Here is a 12,946-nt window from a genome sequence, read left to right as displayed (position 1 = left end):
AAAAAGTTGTGAGAATAAAGTGCTACCTGAACATCCATCAATCCATCCATCCATTTCCTACCACTTGTCCCTTACATGTTATGTTAAAAGACTGTGTAACGTTCCATTCCATTCCATTTTGTACCGCTTTTCGGGAAAGGAAATGTGTTTAGAATTAAATCTAATTTTCTTTGAGAAAAGTCATAATACGACAAGAATAACGTCTGGTTTTGCGTGAAAAAAGTATAATAGTAAAAGAAAGTAAACATTTTCCAAATGTTAAAATTTCCTACACAAAGATCATTACACAATGTTTTAAAGGCTTTTTCAAACAAACAATGCATTAAAAAACAGATCATGTATGTGTTGTATGGATTAATATGCCCTAAGAACAACACTTTGGAGCAGTGGGTTGTGCATAGACATTATGCAAGTACAATGAATGCTATTTTTTTAACCCTACTGAGGTCTCTTGAGGGCATGCATAATAAGTAACCATGCTTTGATTCTCACAACAGAAGAATGACGTCAAACGAGGTTAAAGTAGAAGGCCGATGTTACCTGTTAGCAGCCATGGATGTCTAAGACTCAAGCTGATTCAAGACCATCACTTAAACTCAGTAAAGGAAGTGGCTCTTTTCTCCTTTACAGATCTGATGAATCGTCTCCTATGGGCCGACTGATCCACAGGTATCGATTCTGGAAAGTAATTAAAGCAAATGTACTTCACACGCAACAGAATCTGGACAATTTCCTGTTATTCAACCCAAATACTTGTGTATGGATTAAAAAAATGCTGGTTGGTTGCTATGTTAATTTATTTCTTGTTTTGGTCACCTTTCAGCAAACACTGTTTGGTATCAATCACTTTGACTTTCTGGCTTAGAGGTCTGAGTGTGGTCATACATCAATGGTGGCTTTAAAGAAACATCAGGAAAGGTAATATCCCAGTAGCCGCAAGCATCAGGGAGGCAAAGAGGATGTTTAAAAGTGACTCTTGTCTGGGGAAGGAGAATAGCAACAGAAAAATGACAAACTTTGTTTTTTAAAGGTTAAACGCAAACAAAAACCATGTCCTCATTGTTCAGTGACCAAAATTCCCACATGCAACTAAATGCAACAGAGCTCCAGCAGCTATGTTACCATAATCATGTAATACGATTATATCCATCCATCCATTTTCTACCGCTTATTCCCTTTGGGGTCGCGGGGGGCGCTGGAGCCTATCTCAGCTACAATCGGGCGGAAGGCGGGGTACACCCTGGACAAGTCGCCACCTCATCGCAGGGCCATACGATTATATATTTGTTAGAAATATTCATACATTTTAACAATTTAGTATTACATAAAATTACAGCTACAAACTGTTCCTGTACAGTATATTGACTTTATCATCGTATTGTTTTTATACCATAGAGCCTCAGTGAGATAAGATATTCCACTGTAAAATGCAAATGAAAACAACAGATTCCTGTGTTTAACAGACTTCTTATCATGCTCTACAAGCCTGTAGTTACGTAAAAGTGAGATGAATGACGTTAATCAGCACGGTGGAGCTCTGAGCATCCCTCACCTGCGGCCTGACCCGCTGCAATAAAAGCGTCTGTCTGACTGAGTAATTGCTATCATTTGTCGGTGTTGCATGAGCGGCTAGCTGAATGGATAAAAGAGCCGTTGGCTGCCATGTCGAACCATCAGCACAGATCCTGTCCATGCTATGAAAATACAAACAACTGCTGCATAAAGCAAACTTTTTTTAATAATAATTTGGTGACTGCATCACATGTTTTTGCCTATTAAAGCATCATCATTTAGGAGCATTATTTTAAACATGAATTTACGAAAAATCAAGCTACCTCTTTAACAGTAGTTTAGTAAGAGTTGGCTATCTTACAACAACAAACTAAAATATCCTGACCATGATGACTGGTCAGTACAAAGCCTAGTGCTCCTCCACAACTTGCTCGAAAGGATTAGTCACACAGTCAATTGGACACAAAACAAAGAAAACATCTTCAAATTTAAATGGTGGCCTATTTTAGGCTCCACCATCTTCTTTCTCGAGCAGTGTCTCCACCATCTTTGGGAGGAAAGCTTCCAGGAAATGGAAAAAGTCCTGAAAAACTCCAGCGTTGTCACAACATGGCTCTAACCTCAACACTGCTTTTGTGCTTTCGGTCTCTCCCACCATCTCGGGCTGAACCTTGAACTCCAGCGGGTTCTGCAGCTCGGGTTCTTTCTCGATGATGTGCAACGTGACCTGAGACTCAACCTCCATACAGCTGCCTTCGGGCCTCGAGTCCGTCTCCTTGATGAGTTCACGTCTCACTTTCCTCCTGCCGGCCCACACCACGTGTTTCTGCACCCACAGCCAATGGGGGGGCTCACGTTTGCCCCTTTTAGATATTCTTGGCTTTTTGCCTTGAGGGGAAACTGAAGCATCGCTGCAAGAGGACAGTCGCCGCTTGGCGCCAGTTTTGGCTGCGTTCTCGGCGGACTCAACGCTGTCCTGGCTGTCACTGACTGACGTGTTGAGGGAGGTCGTGCTGGTCTCCATTTCGGCTCCTGAATCCTCTGCAAAGACGCAATCCACGGAGGAAGCGAGGTGACATCGCAGAGCGCTTTGAAACACTCGCTCTACAGAGGCGCACACCTTCTCAAACCACAGCAGACGGAAACCATCTCCCGCCTTGTGCAGCTGAGTGCGGAGGGCTTCTGGGAGCACAGCCGATTTGAAAGGAATGCTGATGGTCAGTTCCTCTGGTTTGGCTTGTGAGGCACCGTGGGGGGTGAACAAGCGCACAAGCCCCCACGACTTTCCCTTTGTGGACTTGCGCAGGTACTGGAGGCTGCGGCAGTACTTCTCAGCCTCCTGGCACTCCTTCTGGAAGCTTCTCTGTGAGCGCTCGTTCAGGTTGCCTGCTACATTGTGGGAAAGCTCAAAGGGGTCCAAAACGTTAAGTGGTCCCAGTCTTGGTCCACTTTGATGGGGCTTGATGGGTTTCTGCTCATCTTTGGCCTCCTCTATTTTTTCCTGGTGGCAGAGGAAGTCTGTAATTGGGAGTGCACACCCCTCCCTTAGAGATATGACACTGCTTGCAAAATCAAACTTGGCATAGAAGGAGAAAAAATCCGCCAGGAGTGTGCCTGCATGGAGACAACACATTAAAATTCACATTACGAATGATGGAAAGCATTCGCACACTTTGTTTTGTACTACCTTATTGACCTAAATATAAACTAATCCTGAATTCAAGACACCCACTCTTTTTCAATTATTGTTTCTGGGAAAGTCTATAATATTACTTAGATTGCAATATAAATATCTATTTCTTTTTAGCTGCTTGACAGCTGACAAGACTGCTTCATTGATTAACATTATCTTAAAATTAGCATCAACTCCTGTATTTACTAACTTACTAGCAAACTCAGAGAGACATTTTTTGAAGCAAGTCCCTGTGTCAAAGCTGCATCTATGCAAGTCTCTGTTAAGTGCATGTGAGTGACAGGAAGAAAAGCTCTGACTCGCTTAGGAAGAAGTCATTTGGCACCACTTGTTGGTTTGTATGTATACTGTATATCTTTAGACTTCAAATACAAGATGACACGTTCTTATCTCAAGGAATAAAAATAACCTCATATTCTGGTCAATACGGTAATTCTCGACGATGAGGATGCTGATAACTCAACGTTATCTTTAATTGCATAGGCTTTTTATACCAGCTTAACAACAAAAACTGCTAACCACTTTCCACAAGAGTTAGAAGAAACTATTAAATTCTAGTGTGTATCCAGATAGGGGAATCCAGGACTGACTTTTATTTTTGACCATGGACAAGTTTGTTATCGACAATTACCGGTATCACAATAAAGGATAGACATCAATCTTTTCTACATAAACTGCCATGTTAACCATCATCCATTATGCTGCTACTAGCCACACCGATAGGCCATGATGCAGAGTTTCTACCACTTACTAAGCAATATCACCCCAAACCTGATTAGTACATTAATATTATAATATTATTTTCTTTCGCAGTTCCTGGGGTGTTTATTTAGTCAACTGTAGAGTAACAGGCATATATGTGCATACATACTTGTAAAATGCTTGTGTAAATGGATGCCAAGGTAATGTGTAGCTGCTTCACATTAGCAGTTTAATTTCCATTGGTTCCTACGAATCATGCAGTGAAGTTGGAGGTGGAAACAATTTCACTGCACCTTCATAAACATTGGGACCAAGCAGACCAAAGTACTTTACGTCTATTTATGTTTTGCTTGCTGCATGGCTGTAAGACTGAGTAGACGTGTTAGACACATGGCTTTGGATTTCTTTAAACCCCCTTTTTTTCTCATGGGTTGGTGTGTCTAGTTCTTTGTATGACTTACATAGATCTTGTGTGTTTCCACTAGGTGGCACAGCAATGGGTTGACTGGGGAAGGTGCAATTCCAGCCCTCAATCACACATTCCTCTTCTTCACCTACAAACAGGCAGCAAACGATATGAATGTATTTTCATTGTCAGCAACAATGCACATTATCAACAATACCAAAGTGAATCTGATCGATAACAGAAAAAAATATGCATTTTGTTGTATGTCAAAAAATGATTTATATTGGCAGCCAACTGTTTACATAGGCACTCGTAACTACAGTGGAACCTCGATTTACAAACTTAATTGGTTCTTAAACATGGTTTGCAAACTGAAGAGTTTGTATAGTGAAGCAGAGTTTCCCATAAAAAACAATGTAAACATAAATAATTGGTTCTCGCCTCGACAAGTCCCTCTTTATAAAAACAATGCACGCTTTCAAGACACACACACACGCACGCACGCACGCACGCACGCACGGTAATGGATCAACAATCTCTTTTTTATCCAAACAACACAACAGCAGCAGCCAGCTTAACTGTCAATGTGTGCCCACACACAAAAGTCTTTGCCTTTAATGCTCTTCAAAACGTTACCAACCATGTTGCTACAATAAAAAAAAAAGAAAGAAAATTTGTTTTTACCTTGTGTCGGGGAATATTTGTGGCATTTTTTGGAATAGTCTGCGAGTTTCAGAGTTGTAAATGATGATAATTCATTGCCTTGTGCCTTATTTGTCCGCTTAGGGATCTTTTTCCACCAAAATAAGCATGGTCTCTTTGCAGTTCAAAACTGGCTGCGGTAGAATCCCCTACCCCGATAAACTCCTCAAAGTGCTTGATAGACTACTCCGTGGCAGCTTTGTAGGAGCCAGCAGCCTCACTCTGCGGTGAAAGCGGGCTCCACTCTTTAAAATTTTCCAACCACCCACGATTCGCCTTAGTTTATCCGTGCATGGTCACTTTTGGACATTAAGTTGCCCTAAAAAGGAACCTTTTCACAAATGATAGCCTCGGAAATGCTACCACCTGCTAGCTGCTTATCATTTATCCATATGAGCAACAGATTTTTGACCTGATCTTGCACTGTCTTTGTCCTTGCGAAGATATTCAACCCTTTTAGCAAAGTCAGCAACCATAAACACGTTTATTTTTTTGATTGGTTGCAATTGTGGACTTGTTTCTTCCATATTTGTGAGCCAATCCGTGCTCTATTGGCGCCACCGCGTACTCATCGAAATGGCAGCCCCATATGACTTCCAGTGGCACAAAAAATGAATGAATGAATGAATGAATGAATAAATGAATGAAGCGTTGGTATGTCAAGACATTGTTCGCACACACAGGCATATTTGGCGACACTGAAAAGGTCGCAAATAGAGGCGTTCGTAAATCGGGGCTCCACTTTGTTAAACCTGCAGTCAGTTTTGTTGCAATATTATGATTAGATGTGATCACTATTTTGCAGCAGAGTGTAGAAGAAACACAACACTTACAGGCCAAGTCTTTGAGCTGGTCCACAGTGAGGAGAACAGGAGGCTCGCAGTTTTGAAGGAAGAAGATGACGAGAAGTGTTAAAGCGTAGTTGTTGAGCAGTGGACCAGGGCCGCTGGGGTTACCTTTGAGTTACAGCACAAATTAACACCCCACTGTGCATTTGACACACTGAAAGAAGGATTACATCAAGACTAATGCTTATTTTTCTGATTGTTTTATTGCTTTGAGTACCTTGAAGGTAGAAAAGCGCTATACAAGTATAACCCATTTATCATTTATTTATTTATTTACCTTTATTTATACCAGGTAAAGTCCCATTGAGATTAAGAATCTCTTTTTCAAGGGAGTCCTGCACTTTCATACAGTTGCTGGCACGGCCGCTCTACCATCCCAGCCACGCCGCCCCATAAAAGTAAATCATTCACATTGAGAACATGAAAACAGGATTTTTTAAATAGGAGGCACTGGCTTCAGTTTAACCATCCTTATGTTTATCAATGTGCATTTCAGTTAGCAACAATTAGAAACTTGCATGTGCTTTTAAAAACTCCAAATTTGCGGTACTAATTTTATTTTGTCAACGCTGTAAACCTAGGATTCCCATTGTAGGATTACAAATGTAGCCCAAACCGGAAGTGACGTTGTGCTGACATCTGTTGGCCAACTTATGAAACAACAAGCTGAATTATAGGTGAGCAAGTCACAAAATAAATATGGTATGCACCTAAATGATGTATTTTACCTGCAAGTTGTTTCTGTTTGGCCCAATAGCGAATGGTGTACACTAGAGGCCTCAGTCTGTCTTCTGCACCGGAACAGAGCTGGAGGAAGCGGGTGTTCCTAACAGCGAGTCTAACGTGAACAGACCGTGAAAACAAGATCAAAATTAAATAAAAAATAGTCATGATGAAAGATTTCCATAGCCACAGACATCAATCCTGACCTGTTGTTGACCGTGATGTCTCCCTGCAGGTTGAGCTCACGGTGATGGAACTTGACCACTGGGAGACGAGCGCTACTGACCACATGGACTTTGTGCACGCTGGGCACGCAGCGTCTCAGAATGGTTGCAACCAGGTCCAATACCTCGGCGGGAGACGCTGTGGACAGGTCGATATCAGAAAGGATGGAGTCCTCAGAGCAGCCATCATCTGACATGGTCTCAGCTGCCTGAAGCGAGGAAGACTGTAATCAGTACAATGTGAGCCTAATTCATAACTAAATACTGTATATCTACTGTAGATGAATCTCAAACCTTCTCTAAGGTATGCTTGGCTCGGGCCTGGAAGACTTTGGTGTTCTCCAAGTCTAGAAACAGGTCCAGGTCGCAGGAATGGATACCGAAAGTGTTGACAGATGAGCCGAATGGAAGAATTTGACTGTCTGTGACACATTGAAAACATTGTGCAGTGTGAGAGGATGTGTTGCACTCTTGTACACTTGTGTTTGTGTTCACCTGGAAAAAACTCCACAAAGACCTCCTGCAAAAGTTGCACCAGCAAGCCCCGGGCTTTCTTTTCATTCTCTCCAAGCTGGAAGCGTTCCACAACAAACTGCATCTGAGAATTCACCTGAAAGAGAACACATGTCAATTGACTTTATTGTGTGCAGACTGTAGACACTGCTAGAAAAATATGCCCCAAAAGACAAACAGAAGTTCAGTGAGCCTTTAAAAATTAGTAACTCCACAAATGTGATGCCAGAGAAAGGTACCAGCAATAGTAAAGAGGAAACATGTGACTCTCGCAATAGAACCAGAAAATGAACTTACTGTGACATTGGAAAGAGTTGCTTAGTAGTGATGAGAATTTCTGTTCTTTTAAACAGCCATTGAGATTTTTTTATTGTTACTAAAATTGATTTGTACCACAATGTGTAAACTGAATTATCTACATTAGAGAAAAAGTTCCAATCTGATTGTGTATATTAGACCTAAATTTCTAAATAATTACAGAGAAACATAACAGCATCAACAAAACATTACACAACAAAATATAAAACAAACTGCAAAAGTAAAACTGGAAGCCCTTATCAAAAAAATGGTTTTCAGTAGGAATATAACAATTATTAAATGTTGTCTGTCTATATGTGTTGGCTCTGCGATGAGGTGTGTTGTCCAGGGTGTATTACGCCTTCCGCCCGAGTGCAGCTGAAATAGGCTACAGCACCCCACGCAACCCCGAAAGGGACAAGCGGTAGAAAATGAATGGATATAATTTTTAGAGGGGAACTGCACATTTTTGGCAATTCTGCCCTTTTATTCACCATCATTATAAAAAACATGACAACGGATGTATTTTTTAATTCTAACTCGTAAATAAACAGCGGAGCGAATGGGATGTCCTCTATTCCACCCATAAACGCAATAAAAAACATCCAAAACGTGCCAACAATACTCCATTTACATTCCGCGACTTGAATATTAACCAAATATTAGTGATATTGTTATTATAACCGTTAACGCATACAAATTATAGCAGTGCGAGGATCATTAGTGTGTGCCAATGTTTGCAACATCAAGTACCGCTAGTAAGCTGCTCCCTTGCTTCCTTTGCTCGTGAAAGTGTATTGTAGATCATAAACCATGCCTCTCACCTGGATAGTAAAAGGACGAGGATGTATTAGGACAAGTTGGCACACTTTGACAGCCAATTCAGAACCGCTAATGGCGAGAACGACACAGAAAGACGCTTGGTTCCTCCCCCCCTTTTCTTTGCGAGGATTATGAGTTATTTTTCATCCAAAACGGGAATATAATACGATTCTATCAGTCGGCATCCTAATGACAGCAGACCTTGTACAGTAAGTTATATTTCATTGTGTTTGCTAGCTGTCATAAAGTCTGCTCAGACAGAAATGTGTTTATATTGGTTTAGATCGTGACATGTAATTTCTTAATGGGGAAAGCTGTTCATGTGTCTTGTTTTAATGCTACCATTTAAGTTTGCAAACTGGCACAAGTCAGTCTGTGAATTTATCAAAGTTTTGCTCTCAATCATGGTTTTTCGATCATTTTAATTTAAAACGGTGATACTAACCGACAGGAGTTTCACCGCCGTTGTCATTAACACTGTTTATCAATACATCCCTGGTATTCAGAAAGAAAAAGTGTCACAGCTTGTCTTCTCTCCTGCACATTTTTCTAACCTTTCCAGTGTGTCGTCTTTCATTATAAAGCAAAGTTCCCTCACTTTCTCCTGTTTCAATGCTCACGACTGTGCACTGCGTGTAACTCACTTCCCCCTCTGCTACATGTAGACATAGAGGTGAAACTCAATTTGAATATTGCGCAAAGGTTTGTTTATTCCAGAAATTAGATTTACAAGGTGAAACTACTGGTTATATGACATAGGCCCATAACATTCAAAATTATGGCTTCCATCTTATAAAAACATTGAATTGAAAATCCAAATTTTTTTGGATTTGTAAGCCATGATGATGATAAAAAGTATACTGACATATCTCACTTTGCTTGCAATGAGTTTTTATACCATATTAGTTTTGCATTATTAAAGTTGAATTGCTGACATGAATGGACTTTTGCACAATATATTACAATTTTTGTTTCACCTGTGTACAGCACCACTCATTTTGACCAATCACATGTGGCTTTAACAGTAAAACAGACCATGAAAAAAGCCGCATCGTTTACAAATGGCATTAGTATTGCGCATACACGTGTTGTACACGATTGAAAACTCATTCACACACACATTGCAATTAATGACAGTTACATATGATAACCAAGTAAAATAAATTAACAGCCTTAATAACCTTTTACATTTCAAATAGTTCATGATAATTCATTGAATCACTCCGCTCTGGGCGATAAACACAGCAGATGAGAACTGTAAACACAAGTGACAATGTAATGACAGATATAAAAAAATAAAAAAGTTAAAGTACCAATGATTGTCACACACACACACACACTAGGTGTGGCGAAATTATTCTCTGCATTTGACCCATCACCCTTGATCACCCACTGGGAGGTGAGGGGAGCAGTGGGCAGCAGCAATAGTGTAAGTATAATAAATAAAATACAACTTCTATACCGCGGGGAAGACCCAGGACACGTTGGGAAGACTATGTCTCCCGGCTGGCCTGGGAACGCCTCGGGGTCCCACAGGAAGAGCTGGACGAAGTGGCTGGGGAGAGGGAAGTCTGGGCTTCCCTGCTTAAGCTGCTGCCCCCGCGACCCGACCTCGGATAAGCGGAAGAAGATGGATGGATGGATGGACAACTTCTATACAATACTATATATAACTTATGTTGTGCTCAGGTGTTTTTTTTATTTTGTTTTTTCTTCCACGGGCGTGTCTAAACTTTTTCCATCGAGAGCCACTAAAATATGTTGTTTTTAATTTGGTTAAAAGGCAGGGAAAAAAATATTAAAACAAAGCTTAGTGTTGTTAATTATTTGGATCAACATTTCAGCTATTTGCCTCTACACCCTAATAACAGTCGTAGGATTACTTACAGAAGGAAGCTGACAGAGTTTGGGTTTTAGGCGGTCTAGAACTTGTTGGAGGTTCTCCAAGTCGGTCTTCTTTTTGGGGATGTACATGAAGTCCTTCTTCTCTCTGGGCTTAACACGCAGTTTCAGGCCTTTCATTCTGTGCTCGACACATGACAAGGTTGACTGAATACTCTCCGTCTCACTGAACTGAACAATGGCAAACACCCCCTGTAGAAAATGAAAGCAACATCAGGAAACACAAGGCCAAAACAAGTGAGGATATAAGGTCACCTGACCCTGTCTTTGTCCAGGATGACGTCCGAGACTGCTCCAAACTGCTGGAAGTACTCGGCCAGGTCTGTCTGAGAGATTTCAGGTTTGATGCCGCTGACAAACACACTTTGCTCCCCCTGGGTTTTCCTGGTGGTTCGCACATTGCTCAACGTCTGGTGTTTCCGCCCTTTGACATGCTGATCCACACTTGGTTCTACAGCAAGAATAAAAATACATTCATAAATACAAAATAAATAAACTTGGAAGCAAACAACAAACTAATGAGATCCAAAACCGCTAATAATATTGCTTAATTTCTCTTTTGGTAAGAGAAATTAGTTCAACCAATGTTTTTACTGTGGTTGTAGCAGTGTAGAACTGGAGAGTATTCCAGGTCGGAGGTTTAACAAACTGAGTCCAAACCTCAAGTCTGAGTTAACTTAACCTCTGATGGGAAACTTTTAAGTGTCGGGTTCCAGAACAACTGATCTGAGTAAATTCATCCATCCCATCCATCCATTTTCTACCGCTTATTCCCTTTGGGGTCGCGGGGGGCGCTGGAGCCTATCTCAGCTGCAATCGGGCGGAAGGGGGGATACACCCTGGACAAGTCGCCACCTCATCGCAGGGCCAACACAGATAGACAGACAACATTCACACTCACATCCACACACTAGGGCCAATTTAGTGTTGCCAATCAACCTATGCCCAGGTGCATGTCTTTGAAGGTGGGAGGAAGCCGGAGTACCCGGAGGGAACCCACGCAGTCACGGGGAGGACATGCAAACTCCACACAGAAAGATCCCGAGCCCGGGATTGAACCCAAGACTACTCAGGACCTTCGTATTGTGAGGCAGATGCACTAACCCCTCTTCCACCGTCCTGCCCTGAGTAAATTCAATCAATCCTAAATATGTTGACTTGGAGTTAAGACCACAAAAAAAGAAAGCCATGATCAATGAGTCTACGATTCACCATAGCAACTGGGGACAGAAAAGGCTGTCTTTCTTTAACGAGCTGGAACTGAAAATGTTAATGCGTGTTTATGAACACTTTTTTTGAAAGAAAAGTAATACAGTAAAAAAAATATGGAACTGAATCCCATTTTTATTTAGGTGTAATTCTAAAGGTGAAAATGTATTATGGGATTGTATATTTGACTCAATACAGGTGGCGGCAAAGCTCGGTTGGTAGCGTGGCCGTGCCAGCGACTTGAGGGTTCCAAGTTCGATCCCCGCTTCCGCCATCCTAGTCACTGCCGTTGTGTCCTTGGGCAAGACACTTTACACACCCGCTCCCAGTGCCACCCACACTGGTTTAAATGTAACTTCGATATTGGGTTTCACAATGTAAAGCGCTTTGAGTCACTTGAGAAAAGCGCTATATAAATATAATTCACTTAGCATCACTACGAAAAGTCAATGCGAATGCAAACTAAATATTGTAGAGAGGCTATATGTTTTTCTAAGCAGGCACCTAATGTTAGACCAATTTGCTTATTATAAGTATAATTTAGTAAAATGTGAGATATATTTATTAAAATAAGAAAAATACTCTTGTTGGCAGGTTATGCTCATACATCAGTTATATTCACAATAATGAAATACCAAAAAATATATATTTTTTAAAATATATGAATATTAATTTTAAATTGAATTAAATTGACTGACTAAACAGATAACATATCTGAAATCAAGGAAAATGTATATATATTTTTTAACAATTTAGTTTTTTCTTGCAAGTTCACTTTATGTTTGTAATAATTTAAGTAATAACCTGCTGAGAACCAGCGTCCTCCACCGGTGGACATTTTCGCGGGACTTTCTGCTATATCCAATAGCACATATTTTAATGTTTACAATAATGAAACTACTAAATAGTGCATTTTTAATTCAATCATCAGGTTTTTTTCATTGACTAACAATATAATTTCATAGCAGTCTTACTAAATATAAACCATGACCTCAAAATCTTCTGACGTTGATCTTCATGATATCATAATGTTACCTCATCTATTTGCAAAATAGCAACATTTTAAGACCGCTTTTATATAATCTTAATAAAGAATTTACATTACGCACTATACTGTGTAGTGTAGAAGTTGAAAGCGGTGGTGGTTATAAAGCTGTGTGTTGTTACTTACGGTTTGGCAAGTTGACTTTACACAAGACACACTGAAAACCTCTCGAAGTCGTTTTTATGTCGTTCTCTAACTCCATTGTGATTAGAAATGATTTATTTCAACATTACACGAATGAGAGAAACGCCGTCCTCCATGCGCTTCTCAAATCTCCCTCCAGCGTCAAGAGTACGTTGGTTCCGGGTCCGCTTCAAAAAAGGCCGCCGGGTTCTCACACGTTGAGCG

At 40.7% G+C, this 12,946-nt stretch overlaps 1 protein-coding gene across 3 annotated transcripts; it reads right to left on the bottom strand.

Moving 5' to 3' along the window:
• Window positions 1-1,735: 1,735 nt before the first annotated feature.
• Window positions 1,736-12,942, bottom strand: tut1 (terminal uridylyl transferase 1, U6 snRNA-specific). 3 transcript variants are annotated; one of them, XM_061966197.1, is made up of 10 exons: window positions 12,832-12,942; window positions 10,605-10,795; window positions 10,330-10,536; window positions 7,306-7,420; window positions 7,105-7,232; window positions 6,793-7,034; window positions 6,592-6,701; window positions 5,849-5,971; window positions 4,369-4,461; window positions 1,736-3,126 (listed from the first exon to the last, which is right to left on the bottom strand). In XM_061966197.1, exons 3-10 carry the CDS (start codon window positions 10,462-10,464, stop codon window positions 2,018-2,020), a joined length of 2,055 nt encoding a protein of 684 aa, XP_061822181.1. In that variant the 5' UTR covers window positions 10,465-10,536; window positions 10,605-10,795; window positions 12,832-12,942; the 3' UTR covers window positions 1,736-2,017. The 3 variants fall into 3 exon arrangements, with proteins under 3 accessions (XP_061822181.1, XP_061822178.1, XP_061822179.1); XM_061966194.1 differs by having other exon boundaries at window positions 1,737-3,126; window positions 12,725-12,930; XM_061966195.2 differs by having other exon boundaries at window positions 1,738-3,126; window positions 6,793-7,019; window positions 12,725-12,930.
• Between the last annotated feature and the right edge of the window lie 4 nt (window positions 12,943-12,946).

Source organism: Nerophis lumbriciformis, linkage group LG11 (assembly GCF_033978685.3).
Source record: "Nerophis lumbriciformis linkage group LG11, RoL_Nlum_v2.1, whole genome shotgun sequence".
NCBI classification, from domain to species: Eukaryota; Metazoa; Chordata; class Actinopteri; order Syngnathiformes; family Syngnathidae; genus Nerophis; species Nerophis lumbriciformis.
Note: the sequence above shows the minus strand (reverse complement) of the source record. Positions and strands in the feature narration are given on the sequence as shown.